The 20,497-nt window shown below is 38.0% G+C and overlaps 1 protein-coding gene across 1 annotated transcript in view; it reads right to left on the bottom strand.

Annotated features, from left to right (window-relative positions):
- The window catches only part of NAA35 (N-alpha-acetyltransferase 35, NatC auxiliary subunit), an 87,728-nt gene extending 70,745 nt beyond the window's left edge, over positions 1 to 16,983 (bottom strand). The window contains exons 1-6 of the mRNA XM_082656558.1: positions 16,860 to 16,983; positions 16,058 to 16,186; positions 10,666 to 10,699; positions 4,725 to 4,839; positions 3,560 to 3,634; positions 868 to 1,035 (exon numbers count right to left, since the gene is read on the bottom strand). Of these exons, the coding sequence (XP_082512684.1) occupies positions 868 to 1,035; positions 3,560 to 3,634; positions 4,725 to 4,839; positions 10,666 to 10,699; positions 16,058 to 16,181 (516 nt within the window). The 5' untranslated portion in view covers positions 16,182 to 16,186; positions 16,860 to 16,983. The remainder of the gene's footprint in view (positions 1 to 867; positions 1,036 to 3,559; positions 3,635 to 4,724; positions 4,840 to 10,665; positions 10,700 to 16,057; positions 16,187 to 16,859) is intronic.
- Between the last annotated feature and the right edge of the window lie 3,514 nt (positions 16,984 to 20,497).

Raw genomic sequence — 20,497 nt, 5'->3', positions numbered from 1 at the left:
TGGATAAGACTTTCCATGATATCCATATCAATTCAAATATGTAGCTAAATAACCAATGAGTATATAAGAAGGACACAGTATTTCAAAAACAACTCATAAGCTACACATTCAAATGTGAAAATCACATTAGGCATATATTTCATTATTCTCATATACATAATATAAATTTAGAAAAGCTTTACACTGAACCATTGCTGAAGCCTAAGATATTTATTCTGTATCAGTAACAGTGTGAAAAATAAAACCAGTTTCAACAAAGGAAAGAATTAAACAAAAATAATTACTTATCAATAGTTTCAAATGCTATCACATCTCCCCTTAAAAGATCAGTATCTGAAATCTTTTTTTTATGATAAGGAGAAAAAATCTTTCTATGTCTAAAATGCACAACACTTCCTCAGGCTGAGGTACTTATTACTAAGTGGAAGAAAACGTTTATATTCTAAATTATAGAATCTTCATAACTTTGTTTTCCTTAGCTCCCTCTTATCCAAAGACTGAGATTAACTTCCGTGTTATAATTTATAAGAGACCTGAGGGACGAGGCTATCTCTTCTATTTTCTTTGTGAATCCCCACAACATCCAAAATAAAGTACGTCTGTACGTAACGGATATTCAATAAATGGTACTGACAAAAGGAACACACATTAAGATGAACACACATTAAGATGAAGATTTCTCTTTCTTGGAGAAAACTGGATTGTTTTAGCCAATATATTTGTAAACATCAACAGCATATTACTTTAAAAAACTATTTTTAACTATAAATGTTGACAAAAAAATACATATCACACAATCATTTAAATACTTCACAGTGAATAAGGCAGTCAATGAGCTTCAGGAATTTTTGTATTACAAAATCTTACCTCTTCAAAAACAGCAGCTTTATTTACTTTTTCCCTTGCAATGTCACAGATTTTCAAGATACCCAGAGCAAAAGCTTTCATGGCAGGATCTTCTATAAAGTCTGGATTATGAATGTAAAGGCACGTAAATACTGTCTGTGCCAAGGAATGGCCTTCTAACCATGTTATCTATAAAGAAATAAAAGAACACACATGTTTAAGGTGATACACAGAGTCTGAAAAGTCTGATCCAACAGTCAAAGGCCAGAGTGCCACAGGCCCAAATAAATATGATTAATCACAAGATTTAAAAGATGATTAAAAGGAAGGTCAGAAAAGACAAAGTACAGTTAGAATTCACTTTCATTAACTAAAGTCTTTCAAGAATTAAAAACATGATTACCTTAAAGTAATAGATATGGGAAGCATTCTTTTATATAATTGTTGCAAATATTCGGAGATTAATGAAATTACAGGGCCTCCTTACATCACATCCAAAAGCTATCAGTTCTACAAAGCAGTCAATAAAAACCTATGAAATTAAGGAATTCACAACTTTATAGCTAACCCGGTTCTTAGCCACTCATTCAACTCTTCTTTTTCATCCCAACTATTACTAACCCAGTCAAGTGCATCACATCTCACCTAGATTACTACAAGAAACTATGCAACTATTTCCCTGCCTCCCCCCTCTACTTCAGTACCCCCACTCAGAGGGATCTTTCTAAAACACAAAAATAATCAGGCAACACTATTTTGAGTGACTACCATGAGGCAAGTGCCATGTGCTAGAAGCTAGAAGAACAGCAGCCAAAACTGAGTAATCATGACATCTAAGTACTATGCTAGGTATTTTCATATATCTTATCTCATTTTTTCCTAACACTTTGAGGAAGGCGGTATTTTTCTCATCTTACATATAAAGAAATAGTCAGAGAGTGTAAATAATTTGTCCAAGTTTATTTAGTTATAACTTACACTAAGTCCAAGAATTCTGCAATAGAGCAAAATAAAAAATGCTACATTACAAAATGAGAAAAGCACATGAAAACTGCTCCAATTAAGATGTGTATTTTGCGTTACTAGTGTGCAGAAGACTTTCCAGACTGAAAACCATCTGCCTATTAAAGTTCAAACTTAGATACAGCCCCGAGTCTCATAGAATTGTTCCTCAACTTTGACAAAAATTCTCCTCCTTGCCTCCTTTTATTCTATTCCACTAGGACAGTAAATGGCTAAAGAGTAAAAAAACATCTCTGAGAGAAACAGACAGCTTTGGAGGAAGAAGAATCAGGATCAGGATTCTGGTTATGCCCCCTACTAGCAAAGTAACCCTAGGCAAATAGATAAAGAGTGGTACCAGATAGCTCGCAGAGCTGATGTAAGACCTAAGTGAGGGACTTCCCTGGTGGCACAGTGGTTAAGAATCCGCCTGCCAATGCAGGGGACACGGGTTCAAGCCCTGGTCCAGGAAGATCCCACATGCTGCGGAGCAACTAAGCCCATGCGTCACAACTACTGAGCCTGCCCTCTAGAGCCCGTGAGCCACAACTACTGAGCCTGCCTTCTAGAGCCTGCGAGCCACAACTACTGAGCACACATGCCACAACTACTGACGCCCACACGCCTAGAGCCCGTGTTCTGCAACAAGAGAAGCCACCACGATGAGAAGACCATGCACTGCAATGAAGAACAGCCCCCGCTCGCCATAACTAGAGAAAGCCCGCACGCAGTAAAGAAGACCCAATGCAGCCAAAAATAAATAAATAAACTTATTTTTTAAAAAAAAGACCTAAGTGAAAAATACACACAAAAAATACATAACAAAAGTATTTCATACACACGGGCAATCAATGAGTATTTTACTAGATGCACAAATGAAGAAATTTTATATTATTTCTAAGGACAATGATTTAATATCAAGTTTAAAAAAGAAAGGGACAGTCAGAAAGAAGGGGGCAGGGGCTTCCCTGGTGGCGCAGTGGTTGAGAGTCCGCCTGCTGATGCAGGGGACATGGGTTCGTGCCCCGGTCTGGGAAGATCCCATATGCCGTGGAGCGGCTAGGCCCGTGAGCCGTGGCCGCTGAACCTGCCCGTCTGGAGCCTGTGCTCCGCAACGGGAGAGGCCACAACAGTGAGAGGCCCGTATACCGCAAAAAAAAAAAAAAAAAAAAAAAGAAAGAAGGGGGCAGAAAAAAGGGCTGTACAAATGAGAATTTTCCCACAATTAAACCACATGATCCAGGGAAGACAACCTATTCAGCATATATATATATAAATCACTAAAAAATTTTCTTCATAGTAGAAAATGGTCAGTTTACTTCAATATACCTTAGATTAGGAAAAAAACGTATCCAAAGCCAATCCAAAATTCTCTTTGGTTTAATTTCATGCTTATTAATGGAACCTCCCAATTTCAGATTTGTTTCCCTGGGTAGCTTGAGAATAAAAAGGGTACTTTGGATAATGCCTATATATTATTATCTTCCTTGGAAAGAAAATATCCTTCCAGAAAATGAGAACCTAAAACCACCCAGATGAAAAGATAAAATGCTGTTTCCTACAGCATAACTTGGCCTACTAATCTTATGCACATCTTACTAGGCCAAGCATTACATATATTTCATATTCAATGTTGTTGTATATACTTTCAAACTGAAATTCAAGTAAGTCACAGTTTTTAAATTAACCAACATGTTATCTTAACTCTTACCAAACAGCAAAAACATGTATCCATTATCCCTATCAATTCAGGCAAGGTGAGGTCTTTAATTTTAATGGTGCCATCCTAAAAAGAAGGAGAAATATGACATATAAATTTTTAAAATATGTATGGCTACTATGTACAGTAAATATTTTAAAATATCAATTCTAAGGAAACTATCTTATCATCTGATAAAACTAAGGTGCCAAATTAACTCTGTATTCTTAAAAATAATGTATCTTAATGGGTCTTCAATATGAAAAATCAAAGCCTCTCGAATTTGAAACAGAATAAAGGCCTTTATAAAAAAGGAGAGTCAGGGCTTCCCTGGTGGCTCAGTGGTTGAGAGTCTGCCTGCTGATGCAGGGGACACGGGTTCGTGCCCCGGTCCGGGAAGATCCCACATGCCGCGGAGCAGCTGGGCCTGTGAGCCATGGCCGCTGGGCCTGCGCGTCTGGAGCCTGTGCTCCTCGACGGGAGAGGCCACAACAGTGAGAGGCCCCAACAGTGAGAGGCCCACGTACCACCAGAAATAAATAAATAAATAAATAGAGTCAAACCAACAAGCATTTTAAAAGCACAGTTCAAATTAGTTTTAAACATTAATAAGTATGAAGCATTTTAATAAACTGAAACTACTCACAAAGAAAATAAAACTACTTACAAAGAAAAAAAATGTTTTAAACATTTCCCTTAAACTAATTAACTATACTACTCATAATTTTTTTTAACACTATCCACTTACTTAGCAAATCTTTCTTCACAAAATATGCAAAAATTAAACTGAGGCAACTATGAATGAACTTCTAAATCAATTCTCATTGAGTTAAACAGCTAGTTCACTACCACAAGCATTTTACTTAATATATTAATACATAAAATTTAATCCCTAAGCCAATTACCCAGGTATGTGAATACATACTCAAATGCTTTCAAAAATTAACTTAAAAAGTGCGCACAGACACAAATTTAGAGCAAGCTTTTAATGGAGACATTAAACAATAAAAATTTCAATGGAAAGAGAAAGATAACCAACGCTTGTTTACATACCTGAGAGACATTTAAGAAAATTACACTTTAACATACTAAGTTTAATTTCCATTATTAATCAAAATGTTTTAACATATGAATAACAAACAATAAAAGAAAACACAAACGGCACAATGGTGACTACCTTGATAGATTGTTCAAAATTGAGAACTTTTCGATTAACTTGGTTTCCAATCATGCCAGCATCCATCTTGGGATCCATCATTTCAATGGCAGACATAGCTTCAAAAAGACCAAATCTGCAAATAAAAAAATTGACTCTACAAATTGTTTATGAACTAATAAGCTTACCTAGATTCCTACAATGGTACAAAAATTATTACAGTACTTTAAATAACTACCCTATTTTATGTATTTGGTCTTTCCAACTTGCTATCACTTCTACTTCAATTAGATAATCTTCCTTTAACATAAAAATTCTTCCATGTACTTGTCACTCAAATTATTTTACATGTACTATGAGGCAAGAAAAGAATTAAAACCAAAGTTGTTTTAGTTCTTCCTTCAAAAAGTTAGAAGTTTTTGAAAAAAAAGAGATCAACTGATCTACAATGGATTTCATTTTGCCTTCTTTAAATAATTTTCTCTAACTATTTAACACTTAGAAAGTTATGTTTGGAATAATCATTATCAAATGTAACTTTTAGATTTTTTTCATTTTCTTTACATCTTGAAAGTCTAAAAACCTGCCATGTTACCATCTATAATGCCCAAAGTTTTGGCAATTACATAAGAAAAAAATAAAATCCAGAAATTTTGATGGTCTGGTGTTTGTGGCTTATTAGCCACAGAAGCAGATAGTTGTGATGTAGTGTGGACTGATTAGTTAGTATATCTTTGAGATATGAGAAAAGAAAAGCCTAAAAGAAAGTGATTGTCCATCAAGCTACTGACTTCCTATTTTGCTTAGTCTAAGCCATTAGATTACCAGGAAAATAAAGGCACCTACCTTGTTACATTAAATCATTTCTCTCAGAAAAGCAGCAGCAGTAAGACATCAAGAAAAATAAACAAATCGGACCTAATCAAACTTAGAAGCTTTTGCACAGCAAAATAAACCATAAACAAAATGAAAAGACAACTTACAGAATGGGAGAAAATATTTGTAAATGATGCAACCAACAAGGGCTTAATTTCCAAAATACATAAACAGCTCATACAACTCAACAACAACAAAAAACAACCCAATTGAAAAATGGGCAGAAGACCTACACAGATGTTTCTCCAAAGAAGAAATACAAAGGGCCAGCAGGCACATGAAAAGATGCTCAACATCTCTAATTATTAAAGAAATGCAAATCAAAACCACAATGAGGTACCACCTCACACTGCTCAGAATGCCCATCATTAAAAACTCTACAAATAACAAATGCCAGAGACAATGTGGAGAGAACAGAACCCTCCTGCACTGTTGGTGGGAATGTAAGTTGGTACAGCCACTATGGAAAAGAGTATGGAGGTTCCTGAGAAAACTAAAAATAGAATTACCACATGATCCAGCAATCCCACTCCTGGGCATATACAGACAAAACTTTAATTCAAAAAGATACACGTACCCCTATGTTCACAGCAGCACTATTACACAACAGCCAAGACATGGAAACAGCCTAAAAGTCCACTGACAGATGAATGGGTAAAGAAGGTGTGGTACATAAATGAAATGGAATACTACTCATCCATAAAAAAAGAATGAAATAATGCCATTTGCAGCAAGATGGATGGACCTAGACATTACCATACTAAGTGAAGTCAGACAGAAAAAGACAAAAACCGTATGATATCACTTATATGTGGAATCTAAAATATGACACAAATGAACCTATCTACAAAACAGAAACAGACTCATGGACATAGAGAACACACTTGTGGTTGTCAAGGGGGAGGGGGTTGGGGGAAGGATGCAGTGGGAGGTTGGGGTTAGCAGATGTAAACTATTATATAGAGAATAGATAAACAACAAGGTCCTACTGTATAGCACAGAGAACTATATTCGATGTCCTATGATGAACCATAATGGAAAAGGATACATAAAAAATATATATATACATACGTATAACAATCATTTTGCTGTACAGCAGAAATTAACATGACATTGTAAATCAACTATAATTCAATTAAAAAAAAAAAAGAAGAGCTTTAAGGAGACACGCCCTGAAATCCATCAAACCTCTTAATGCTTCAATTTAAGATACTCTGACAATATGAGCATACTGAAGAAAACTCTCATCTATAAATTTGATGCAATGTTGTGAATCAAAACCCAAATGGTATTTTTCAATGAGCTTGTCAAGTCGAAAGAGAAAATATGCAAAAATGGAAAAGAACCTTTTCAATAAAAGAACAGGGATTCACCAAATATCAAAGATACTATAAACCTGTAGTAATTAAAAGCATTCTAGCATACACAGATGAAGAAAAAACAATCCAAAGCCATGTTTTTGTAGGAAGTACATAAGATAAAGGTGGAATTTCAAATTAGTGGAAAAACAGTGTATTAGTCAATAAATACTATTAAGACAAATGGCTAACCATCCTGAAAAAGTGAAATCTTTGATTTATGCAATTTAATAAAACAAACCCCAGGCAGATCTAAGTTCTAAACCTAAAATAAGCAAACGAACAAAAACTCTTTTAATAATTTACAAAGCCACAAAGAAAAAAGCTGGTAACTCCAACTGTGTAAAATATTAAAAATTTATATGTAGCAATAAACCAGTCAGTTAAAACACTGACAATTATCTAGGGGAAATATTTTTTTTTTTTTTTTTTTTTTTTTTTTTTTCGGTATTTGGGCCTCTCACTGTTGTGGCCTCTCCCGTTGCAGAGCACAGGCTCCTGACCCGCAGGCTCAAGGGCGATGGCTCACGGGTCTAGCCGCTGCACGGCATGTGGGATCCTCCCAGACCGGGGCACGAACCCGTGTCCCCTGCATCGGCAGGCGGACTCTCAACCACTGCGCCACCAGGGAAGCCCAGGGGAAATATTTTTAATATAGGTAATTTTGAAAAAGTTAATATCCATAATATATAACTCATACAAATAGAAAAAGGCAAATAATCCAAAGAAAAGTAGGCAAAGGACATGAATGGATAATTAACAGAAGAGAAAATATAAACTATTAATAAAAAAGTAAAAAGCTATTCAAATTCTAATGTAATCAAGTAATGCAAAACAAAATGATGCTGGTTTTTGGCAGGGGTGGGGGGGAGTAAGGAAACTTTTTTTTTTGTTTTGTTTTTGTTTTTCTTGTTTTTTGCGGTACGCGGGCCTCTCACTGTTGTGGCCTCTCCCGTTGCGGAGCAACAGGCTCCGGACGCGCAGGTTCAGCGGCCATGGCTCACGGGCACAGCCGCTCCGCGGCATGTGTATCTTCCCGGACCGGGGCACGAACCCGTGTCCCCTGCATCGGCAGGCGGACTCTCAACCACTGCGCCACCAGAGAAGCCCTTTTTTTTTTTAATTTGTACCCTCATATGCTGTTGGTGTTAGTGTAAACTGATAAAGACTTTTGTGAGGGAAAAAATTTGGCTGAATACATTAAAATCCAGTCATTTGATTTCTAGGCTTCTAAAATTCATTTGCACGTGTATATGTATAAACAGGCTTGTATAAATTAAATGTTTTGAATTTTCCCACGTTACCAAAATATGTTGCCATCTGAATGTCCATCAATAGGGATACCATAGAACAAATTATGGTACAGTCATTTTATAAAATAAAAAGCAGCAGTTAAAATGAACAAGGTGGAGTTAACATGGAAAGATCTCCAAGATATACTGAAAGTGGGGGTGGGGAATTTGCAGAATACACACAGTCGACCCTCGCTATCCACAGGGGGTTAGCTCCAGGAGCCTCCACAGATGCTCAAGTCCCTTACATAAAGAATGGCAAAGCTGAATACTGTACTATATATCCCCACTTACAGTTAACTAGTTTTACAGATTTCATTCACGTATATAAGAATATATATCTTTATAGGTCCAGGACATGTAACAATCTGATGACTTATAACAATGACTATCTCCAAGCAAAGAACAGAGATTGTATTGGAGAGATGGTGTCAGGAGAAGTTCTGCTTCATCTCTAATGTTTAAATTTGTTAAAAACAAAGTATCCGTTTATTACTTATATGAAAACAACTAAAGAAAAGTTGTTAATGGCACAATTAAAACCCTAGATCAATAAAGTCTACCATATGACCCAGCAATCCCACTACTCGGCATATACCCTGAGAAAACCATTCAAAAGGACACATGTACCCCAATGTTCACTGCAGCACTATTTACAATAGCCAGGACGTGGAAACAACCTAAATGTCCAACAACAGATGAATGGATAAAGAAGATGTGGTACATATATACAATGGAATATTACTCAGTCATAAAAAGGAACGAAATTGGGTCATTTGTAGAGATGTGGATGGACCTAGAGTCTGTCATACAGAGTGAAGTAAGGCAGAAAGAGACAAACAAATACCGTATATTAATGCATATATGTGGAATCTAGAAAAATGGTACAGGTGAACCTATTTGCAAGGCAGGAACAGAGACACAGATGTACAGAACGGACACGTGGACACAGGTGGCAGGGAAGAGAAGGGTGGGACAAATTGGGAGATTAGGATTGACATATATACACTACCATGCATAATAAAATAGCTAGCAGGAACATGCCATAAAGCACAGGAAGCTCAGCTCGGTACTCTGTGATGACCTAGAAAGGTGGGGTGGGGGGTGGGAGGGAGGCTCAAGAGGGAGGGGATATAAGTATACATATAGCTGATTCATTGTACTTCATTGTACAGCAGAAACTAACACAACAATGTAAAGCAGTTATACGCCAATAAAAAAATTTTTTAAAAAATAAGGTATTTGCTTCACTAGTAAAATTGCTATAGAAACCAGAGTAGCAGTAAGTTAGCTATTCCACACATTCAACAAATACTGAGTGCCTGCTTATGTGCTAGGCACTGTTCTAGGCACTTGAGATACATGAGTGAGCAAAACAAATCTGCCTGTCTCATGGGGCTTACGTTCTAGTGGAAGGAAACAAACAATAAAGATAAGGAAATGACACAGAAGGCTAGAACACCGTACATGCTAGGGGGAAAAAAATGACAGTTAAAGAAGATATGGATTAAAAGGATACAAATTTAATAGATGGCCAGTGTAGGCTGCTGGCAATCATGATCCCTGGGCTCAGTGTCTAAAACCTTGGGGAAATGAAGAGGGCTATGTCCCTCTAGCGGCCCTCTCTCAAATGTTATTCCATAGTCAGGAGCCACATTCTTTCCTGCATTAGCTTATGGTTTGATTTCATTATATCCTTCCTATCATTGCCTGTGACATCAAAATGATGACCTACAGTGGTTCTCAAAGTGTGGTCCCTAGATCAGCAGCATCAATCTCACCTGAGAACTTGAGAAATTCAACTTCTGTGACCCCACACTAGACCTACTAAATAAGGAACTCTGGGGGTGGGTTCCAGAAATGTGTGTTTTAAAACCCTTCTGATGATTCTGATGTCACTAAAGTCTGAGAAGAACTAAATTTCAAGTTTCTACTTCCCCTAACAAACGTCCAATCTTGTCTACTTACTAATTTAAAATTTCATACTCCCAACCTTGAAAATTGAGTCTGGCCACAGCAGTATAGGAACTGAGGCTATCTATGGGAATATAAATATAATCAAGAATTTCCTTTCATTTACCTTTCTAGGGATTCTCAATCTACTTTCATCTAGGCATTTAATCACCTACCTCTGGTCATCAACCAGCATATCACATACAACATGCAACCAATACCTTTTCTCAAGAAATTCCACATCCTGTATACCTACCCTCAAGAAATGACCATAAGTCACAGTTTCACTAGGTACAACCACTTCCTATCACGACTAAGGTCAGCTGCCCCAAAACAGCTGACCAAGGTTAAAAATATATAATTAGTGTTATTCTTACAGCTTTGAAATGTAAAATTACTCAGACTTCAAGGAATACTATTGCACAGGAGACAAAATAGATGGAAATATTACACTACACTATTTCAAAGGACACAAATACTTACAGCTTATCATGAAGCAGTTCTCCCAACTTTAATTCTAAAAGAAACAAAGAGAAAAATCTTTTGAATAATACCATATTTATATTTAACTGTTAATTCTAAAAAAAAAAATGAAACAAAATATTAGCACCTGAAAAATGTGCTTGCAGTCCTTTAAACTTCATTTTCTAAGAAATGGTCATATTATTTTTACTCAATTACTAATATAATGTCTTCTACACAGTGAATATTTAAACACTAACTATAAATTGAACTTCTGAGGATTAACAAGTGACCCATCACAGGCAACAATAATACAACCAGAATTATCAGGCCCATTTTTAAAAAACCAGTAATACATTTCTCCCTAAGTAAACTTTTTCACAGAACTGTATGCTATTTCTCAAGTTGTTTTTTTTTTTTTTTGTGGTATGCGGGCCTCTCACTGTTGTGGCCTCTCCCGTTGCGGAGCACAGGCTCCGGATGCGCAGGATCAGCGGCCATGGCTCACAGGCCCAGCCTCTGCGCGGCATGTGGGATCTTCCCGGACCGGGGTATGAACCCGTGTCCCCTGCATCAGCAGGCGGACTCTCAACCACTGCGCCACCAGGGAAGCCCTCTCAAGTTGTTTTTAAACTACTTGGCATCATAATCTAATCTCCTTTTGTCCCAGGAACAGTGTTGAAACTATTTTTTTTATTACATTTTATTTAAATAATGTAGAAAACACTTGCATAAACAGCTGATCAAAAGAGTGTTAATCCTCCATAAAGCAGCAGTTCTCAACCTTGGCTGCATATCAGTATCAACTGGGGAGCTTTTGAAAACCCCAATGTCCAATCAGCACCCCAAACCAATCAAATTCTAGGAGTGGGACCCATAGAGTGGTTTTAAAGTACTCCAGATGATTTCAATGTGCAAGTAAAGTAGCTTAAATGTTGATGGTCAACTCCTGTGGAAGACATAAAGAAGCAGTTCTCAGAATATTACTAATCTCCCTAGCTAATAAGTTAAATGACATTCATTTTTTAAAGTTCCATGTACCAAAACAGATAAATCAATGAGAAGCATTTATCAAAATACTGTAATGAAGCATAATAGAACATACAGTGGTTCTCAAAGATGGTTTGAGAACCCAGGAGCCTGTGATGTTAAAGTCATTTTGTTATAATACTAAATTACTAAAATAATACTAATACATTTTGTAAATAATACTAAACTTTTTTTCATTGTGTTGACATTTACAATGATGATGCAAAAGCAATGGTGTAAAGAGGAAAAGGGCAAAACTCTATCTTCAGCACAAATCAAGACAGTGGCCCCAAGCTAAACAGTGTATTCTTCACTTCCATGCACTTTCACTTAAGAAGTCCTTGATGGAACAGTAAAAATTATTAATCTCAGGGCCAGGACCAGAGTGCAAGTAAGGCATGTAGGTTGCAAAATTTAAGAAGGCACTTTCAAGTAGTGCCTTCTTAAATTCTGTACCCTAATTGCCTCACTCACTTCATCCTAGGGCTGGTCCTGATATACCTAATTAAATTTCAGTCTTTGAATACACCTTTTTAATATTCTATTTGACAAATGGGAAGTATACATAAACACTTCCTCTGCTTACCAAAGTAAGAGACTGTCTCAAGGAAAAGCTCTTGCACAACTATCATGAAACACCACTTTTACTTGAAAGAACAGTGACAAATTATAGTTATTCAGACTTGACAATATGGCATTTGCTTGAAAATAAATGAGTTTGTCGCTTTAGGAAAATAACTGACAAGGTTTATTGCCAGTGATAAAATTTGAGCTTTCAAGGAAAAATCGGAATTTTGGAAAGCATATATCTGCCACTGTGAACTTGACAGTGTCCCAATACTTAAAAAGGCTTTCCTGAGGATACTGTGGTGATATTAACAAATGTGCTTTTTAATACTGAATAATGAAGTGTGTCAACACTTGGAAAATGTGCTTAACTCACTAAACCAATATTTTGCAAATAGCAATGCATGTTACAAAATTAGGCATGGATAAAAGATCCCTTCAATGTTCTAGACAGACCAATATACTTTATGTAACACAGCATGAAAGGTCCACTGATATGCTTTCAGATTCCACACTGCAATCTTAATCTTTAAGAAATTACCACCTGCCAAGTTTTGGTATAGTAGCAAAGAATATCCACAATTACCTGAAAAGGTTCCACCATCTTTTAACTACATATTTGGTGAGGCCTGATATACTTCCTATACTTCTACCAAAACGACATGTGGCAACAGACTGAACACAGAAGCAGATAGGGAATTCAGGTGTCCTCTATTATGCCGATATCAAAGAGATTTTCAAAAGTATAAAACAATGCCACTCTTCAAAGTTGTTCTTTGTTTTGGAAAATACATTTTTCATTTTAAAAATGTTATGTTGACATGCAATGGGTTTATTACCATTTTCAAATGAACAAGTATTTTTAAAATTTGTTTTAAATTCTAATACCGTAAATATCAATATACATATAATACACATAAACAATACTTTTTAAAAGCATAAGAGGGTATTTTTAAGAGTATAATGGGGTTCTGATACCAAAAAGTTGAGAACTGCTGTAATAATTTACCACATACTTAGGGTAGATTTGGGTACCAAATAGCTTCACTGAACACTCCACAGACCTAGAAGCAAGTCGATCACTCTGGGCCCTGATTTTATCATCTGTAAAATGAAGGCCTGTACTAGATGGTTCTGTTAAAGTTCCTTAGGACATCCTCCCTTTTGCCTTGGAAATGAACAATGAACTATAACTTGTAGCTGGAGTTTGGGTTTGCAGCAGCGCTAAGCACTTGAAGCATACTATCATTCCCCTGAAGAAAAGTAATCTAACGGGATGAGAAAAACATGTAACTATTTGACAACGCAAATACATTTTACCCTCTTATAAATGAGAAGATAATTTGAGAACTGGTGTTACAGATCTTTGAATATATTTCTACACATAACATTGTAAATCATGGTTAAGTTCACTGCTAGGGTCGCTATGAAGACCCTACTGAATCTATGATATAGCTGGAATCCAGTACCGTTGTACAGTGATAAACAGATGAATTAAAGTTTACCCCTGGGTAAAGGTGGCCAACTGAACACATGCAACAACCTTTAACTCCCTCCTGAAATCTCATTTAAACAATTAAAGGAAAAAAAAATTTTTTTTTTTTAAAGAAAGCTATGAACCTAAAGGAAGAGGAAAAATTGGTGCAGAAATAATACAACAAAATTAGGGAAACTTGGAAACAGAAAGACAAGTCGTTTCCTAGCAAACCCAAGAAAAATAAAACCAGCAGTGGAGAAAGCCAAAACCAACCCGATTTACCACTTACCTCTGAAAGTGAGGATATAAAGATGGGCTAAAATATAGAAAACTGAGCCATCAGACAGCCCAGAGCCCTGCCCTAATTTACAGAACAAGATAACTACCCCTCCCTCACCCTGGATAATACTGAAGGCTTTCTTTGAAAAGGGCAAAACAAAAAATCTCCAGGGACAGAAGGTTATTTGAAGGGTAGGATTCAGTACTGGAAAGAGGGGGCATTAAGTGAATATGTAAAAATTCCAGACCTCTTCCCCCACTTAACTGTTAAATCACAGGCAAACAGTCAAATCTTCAACCTCAAGCAGGAGATTAGATAAATTTTTCTCTACAGAATATAATCTTTCCAAGAAGAAGGAGCTAAATAACTGACACCAGAGGTTCTCCAACACAAAAGCCAAGTCAGATCACCTGATACTGGCGTTCATAGCAGAGGAGTCCTGCTCAAAAATTCGGAGCTTCCAGCTGGCTTTTAGCCAGCCTCCCCCCACCTTCAACAGGTAACAAAGGATTCTTAGATATCTGAAGTAATCCCCTAACAAGAAAGATAGAAACCAAAGAAAACAAACTAAAAAAGGCAAGTTGGAGGAAAGACACTAAGTTGGGAAACAAAATTTCAAAACAACTATTATTAATCTTAGAAAAAATAGTGCAACCCTGAAACAAAAACACTCTACTTTTATTAAAAAAAGAAACATTCAGAGGGAAAAAATCTTAGAAATTAAAAACATTACAGCAGGGGCTTCCCTGGTGGCGCAGTGGTTGAGAGTCCACCTGCCGATGCAGGGGACACGGGTTCGTGCCCCGGTCTGGGAGGATCCCACATTCCGCGGAGCGGCTGGGCCCGTGAGCCATGGCCACTGAGCCTGCGCGTCCGGAGCCTGTGCTCCGCAACGGGAGAGGCCACAACAGTAAGAGGCCCGCATACCGCAAAAAAAAACACCAAAACACATTACAGCAGAAAAGAAAAATTAAATTGAGAATCTTAGTCCACTCAGGCAGCTATAACTAAAATACCATAAATTGGGTGGCCTATGAATAACAAACATTTTTTTTTTTTTTTTTTGCGGTATGTGGGCCTCCCACGGCCGTGGCCTCTCCCGTTTTGCGTTATCGACAGGATTTCTGCACTCACAGAGCTTATATTTCAGTGGGTGAGGCTAACAATAAAAGATAATTGAAAATGATGGTTTCTCACAGTAGATAAGTACTATGAAAAAAATAAAGCAGGGTGATTCAACTGAGGTGGAGCTGGATAGAAGAGAATGAGGGGATAAATCTGTTTAGATTGGCTGTTGAGACCTCACTTGGGACGGTAACATTTTTTTTTTAATATTTATTTATTTATTTGGCTGTATCGGGTCTTAGTTGCGGCATGCGGGATCTAGTTCCCTCACTAGGGATGGAACCTGGGCCCCCTGCATTGGGAGCACGGAGTCTTAACCGCTGGACCACCAGAGAAGTCCCTGGAACAGTAACATTTAAGTGGTCAGGAAGGAGCCAGCTATGTAAAGACCTGGGGACACGACCTTAGTGTGTTTAATGAGATAAGGATCTCATGACCAAACATAATGAGTCTAGTGAAGCAGTGGTACAAAAAAAGTCTGAGGCAGACACTAGATCACATAGGCCAAAGGGAAGAAGTTTGAATTTTATTCTACATGTAACAGGAAGCCACTGGAGGATCTTAAGCAGGGAATGACATGATCCGATTATTTTCAAACCTCAAATATACAATAATACTCCCGTCTTTAGGGCGACAGAATTCGTATTTCCACAGTTTGAAATTACTGCTATGTGCTCTCTAACCTGTTTTTTAAAAGTTAGAAAATTTTAACCCAAGAAACTGCCTGAACATCTGTATTTAATGCTATAACCTACATAAACTGGCTTTAAATGAAAGTTAAAATCAGAGGAGAATGAATAAGTGTGGTTAACAAACTCGATAAACCACACATGTTGATTTTTTCCATTTATTGAGATAGTTTAGAAATCACAATCCACATTTTTATTGCACCCTTTCCCAAATTTTGAACTTCTAATTCAAAAATTCAAACTCACCTCGACAAGCTTCTTCAAAATCTTGAGTTATGTCCACCCAGTTTGTATTGCTTTTTTCCATCTTTTCTGGTATACTGAGCTCCCATCCTGAATCATCATCGTCTACAGAAGCTTTCATAACCATTATTCCTATAAAATTAATATTGGTGTAAAAGAGAGAATGTAGCTTTCAGGGCAAGAGTATTTGCAAACCATGTGCGTTTAAGTATTGGATGAAAGTCTTACTAAACTCTTTAAGCAGAGCTCTTCTGAGTTTGAGGACCGCACTGTAAAAACCTACCTTACTGCAATTAAATCCCACGTCAATTAACACTGCTGCTGCTCTGCCTATTTAGGAAGAAAAAATCACAAACCATCCCACAGCTGGCCCAAAGAGAACCAACTCCAGAGCTTCCTACTTTCAACACTGGCCACAAATAACCAAGGCACTCTTCAGGGTCCCCTCTCGAAGCCCAAGACCTCAGCAACTACACAAGTCAAGGTGGTCCTTCACCTGCCCGGAGCTCGCCGGGCCAACCTCTCCCGTCCCGGCCGGACCCCTACACAGCCTGTCCGGGGGGCATAGCGTGAGGGAGCGCACCGCCGGGCCCCAGTCGCCAGGCCCAGGGCGGGGGCGCACCTGAGGAGGGGACCGCCCCACCCGGGTCTGCCCGGCCCGGCCCCAGCCCACGGGCACGGAGGCAAGGACAGGGCTGTCGTCGCGCGGGAGAACTGGCACGCCCGGTGCCAGGTCGTCGCCCTAACACCGAGTAAGGCCAGGGCCCCGGCGGGCAGTGGGCACGGGGAAGCCCGCAGCTCCTACCTGAAGCGCGGCGGGAGGGCAGGGGCCGCAGGGTGACCTGGCGTCCCCAGGGTCCGCCACGCGCGCGGGGTGCTGCGGCTCTCTGACACGGGAGGGAAGAAGTCTCAATGGCTCCGAACAGCGGTCCCTATCTACTTCTCCCGTGGCCACCCGCGCTGCCACGCACCGCCCAGCTCGCGGAAATAACGACGCCGCCTGGGCCGCCGCAGCCAACCCCTCCCCTCTCAGCCCAGCCCGACCGGCCGCGTGCGCGCATGCGTACGCCCGGTGCGCGCGACCCCGCCTCCTCTCTCTCACGCCTTGGGACTTCGCGCTCCCCGGCCACACCCCCTTCCTCGCTACCGACAGCCTTAGGCCGGGGCGGCTATATTCTCTTCTCGCGGGATTAGAGCCAATCGCGAGACCGGAAGCTACCTTCCTTCTCCAGGCTGCGGCCTTGTCCTGGGTAGTGGGTGAGTGCCGGTAAGGGGCGGAGCCTGAGGGCCCAGAGCCCGTCCCGCTTCGCGTCGCGCGGTTCTCTGGGAAATTCTTAGAAAGGTGCCGGGGAGGCGCGAGGAAGCGATGGAAGTACGCGCAGGGGTTAGTTGTTGGGGCCTTGCATGAAGAGCCCAGTTACGAGAGCTCCATCGAGCTGGTGCTGCCTGACACCGGTTTTATGTTTCCTAGAGAGCCTGGGGATTTCATGCGGAAAAATTGAAACAAAATATAAGCAGAATCAAGCCAGTTATTTTCTTTTAGATCCTTTACATGGTTTAGATTTTTCCTGAAATTAATGATCAGTTTTCAAGTGGGGTTACATAAGTAGACTAGTATGGGTAGGAAACGAAACGCATGCTTATCACTACATAGCCATTAAGATAGCCTGAATTTAAAAGACGGTATCAAATGTTGACAACATGGAGCAGCTGGACATCTCATATGTTCCTGATGGGAATCCAAAATGGTCCAACCACTTTGGTAAACAGTTTGTCTTTTACTATAAAATTAATCATGCATTTACATGATCCAGCAATCACACTCCTAGGTATTTACTTAGGAATGAAAATGTGCACACACAAAAGCTTTTTTTTTTCTCTTGGTGAAGCCACATTAATTTCTTTTTTAAGTGAATTTGACTTTCAGTGCAGTTCCAATTCATGCTTTTAGACATACATGATCTCCAAAATGTTAAAGTAATTTCAGTCAATTGAGCCTTCAATGGCAAAGCTTATAAATTATATTTATTAGTATGGTCAAGATAAGAAAGGAGTTTGGGCTTTGATTATAAAATGCAGCGTCTTTCTCTGATTCTCTTGGCTAAACTTTTATTTTTTCCATTCTTTTCTTTGCTGTCTTCCATCTTTCTGGCTCGAATTTCCCTCATTAAATGAAAAAATACCTTGTCAACATTAGCTCGTGTTTTAGCAGATGTTTCCACATAGTTAACTTTCCACTGATCGGCTCTGGTTTTTGCCTCTTTATAGCTTTATTTTTAATGATCAAAAACTGGAAACAACCATAATCTTCATCATCTGGTGGCATATCCATACAATGATATGTAATTATTCATATAATGAATAGTAATTTTCGGCAAACAGGGATGACTTCTTGACATGCAAAAATATGAATCTCATAAAACATTATTCTGAGCAAAGGAAATCAGAGTATGAGCAAAAGATTATGATTCCATTTATATGAAATTCTAAAAAAGACTAATCTCTCATGACAAAACCGAACAGTGACTGCCAGGAGACGAGGTGGGTGTCAAGGAAGGATTAATTGGAATAGGGCTAGGTAATTTGAGGGGATGGAGACGTTCTGTATCTTGATTATGGTGGTGGTTATATGGCCGAATTCATTTGTAAAAGTTCATTGAAGTACACACAACGTATGCATTTTACTGTGTGCAAATCAAACCTCAGTAAAGTTGATTTTAAAAACAGAAAAATATACATCTTCATGTCTCATATAGAATAATGTTTCCTAAGGGCAGGAGCTTTAACTATTTTGATCAAAGTTGTATCCCTACCATAAAAAGCAGTGGTTGACCTATAGTAGGTACTCACTAAATACACTGAAGATAAGAATATAGAAAAGAATGACAGTAAAACAGAAATTTATATTGTTTCTCCAAAAGCATTTGATGATCTTTTCAGAGGCCATAAGAAATCTAGAAAAGGATGAACTGACTGCATCTGAGTTATTCAGTATTATGTGTAGATTGTGACAAAAACCAATACAGCACACAAAAAAACAAAGCAAAACACCAAATTTTTGAAATAAGACTGCATCCAAAATAACTGAAAAATAAAAGAAAGAAAAGAAAAAGAAAAGTCACCAGAACAGAGTAGCCAAGTGAAACAGGATTTTCTTTATTTCTTTACTAAAACTGTAATTTATTTGAAATTCAAATTTATTTTCACAACTTCTAATTATCTCTCTGCTTTAGAAACCATTTTCCCTGAGAAGGGAAAGATACAGTAATCCAATAAAGAGTTATAAAAAAGTTAAAGTAAACTTCTGTGTTAAGGGATAATGTATAAGTATCCTCTGTATGATGTTTCTAGTTATATTTTTCTCACACATTAAATAGTTGTTCCTACTACCAATTACTACTGATCACCACTGTTAATTAGTCCTATTTTGTTTTTAAAACGGCATTTAAGTAACAGAAAATTAAATACAGAATATACAATTTCAAATATCTATTTTTCATAAATTTATGTTTAAGACATATGTGTATATTTATTATACATCTTTTTTCCTATGTGTCTGTGTCCTGGATTGACAATCTAAAAAGATAGTCACCCCACTTCACTGAGTGAATACACCATAATTTATTCAACCAGTTCTCTGTTGATGGACATTTAGGTTGTTTGCAGGGTTTTTCCATTATAAATAGTGCTACCATGAATAGCAGTGTACGTATGCCTTTTTATAATATTGCCAGTGTATCTTTGGGATAAATTCCCGTAAGCAGCATTTGGGGTCTAAGAATACGTGCACATGTAATTTTGCTATCGCCAAATTCCCCCCATTAAGTGTCCCCTCCCTGCAATTAGCAACATATGAGAGTGCTCCCTTTTCTATAACCTCATCAATACAGTAGGTGCCAAACTTTTGGAATTTTTCCAAACTGCTAAGTGATAAAAATGCTATCTCAGTATAGTTTTAATTTGTATTCTCTTATCATGAGTGAGGTAGAAAATCTTTTTATCTTTTTAAGGACAATTTGCACCTTTCTCTGTGATCTGTCTGTCCTCATCTCTAGCCCATTTGTCTATAGGATTGATTATTTTCTTTTTCTTTTAAGATGCTCTATATATTCACTTTCTATTTAAGTTGAAATTTTTTAAACCAATGTGTCTTTTGTCTTTTTACTTTGTTTTTGGTTGTTTAGTTTTTGTTTATTTTTTTATTTGCTATTTGAAAATATTTTTTAGTCAAAGTTATTAATAAAGATGTCATTTAGAACATGGGAATTATTGAGATCACATAAGAAGATGCTATCAAGAGGGAAGTAGGCTCAAAATTGAGTCTGAGGAACCTCAACATTTAGAGATCAAGTAGAGGAAGAGGATCCAGGACTCTGAGAACAAAGGCTGAAGCAGGAGAAAAACCAGGGGAGTGGTTCACTGAATCTGAAAGAGATGTTAACG

The sequence above is a fragment of the Grampus griseus genome (genome assembly GCF_964374135.1).
Source record: "Grampus griseus genome assembly, chromosome: 6".
NCBI lineage: Eukaryota > Metazoa > Chordata > Mammalia > Artiodactyla > Delphinidae > Grampus > Grampus griseus.
Note: the sequence above shows the minus strand (reverse complement) of the source record. Positions and strands in the feature narration are given on the sequence as shown.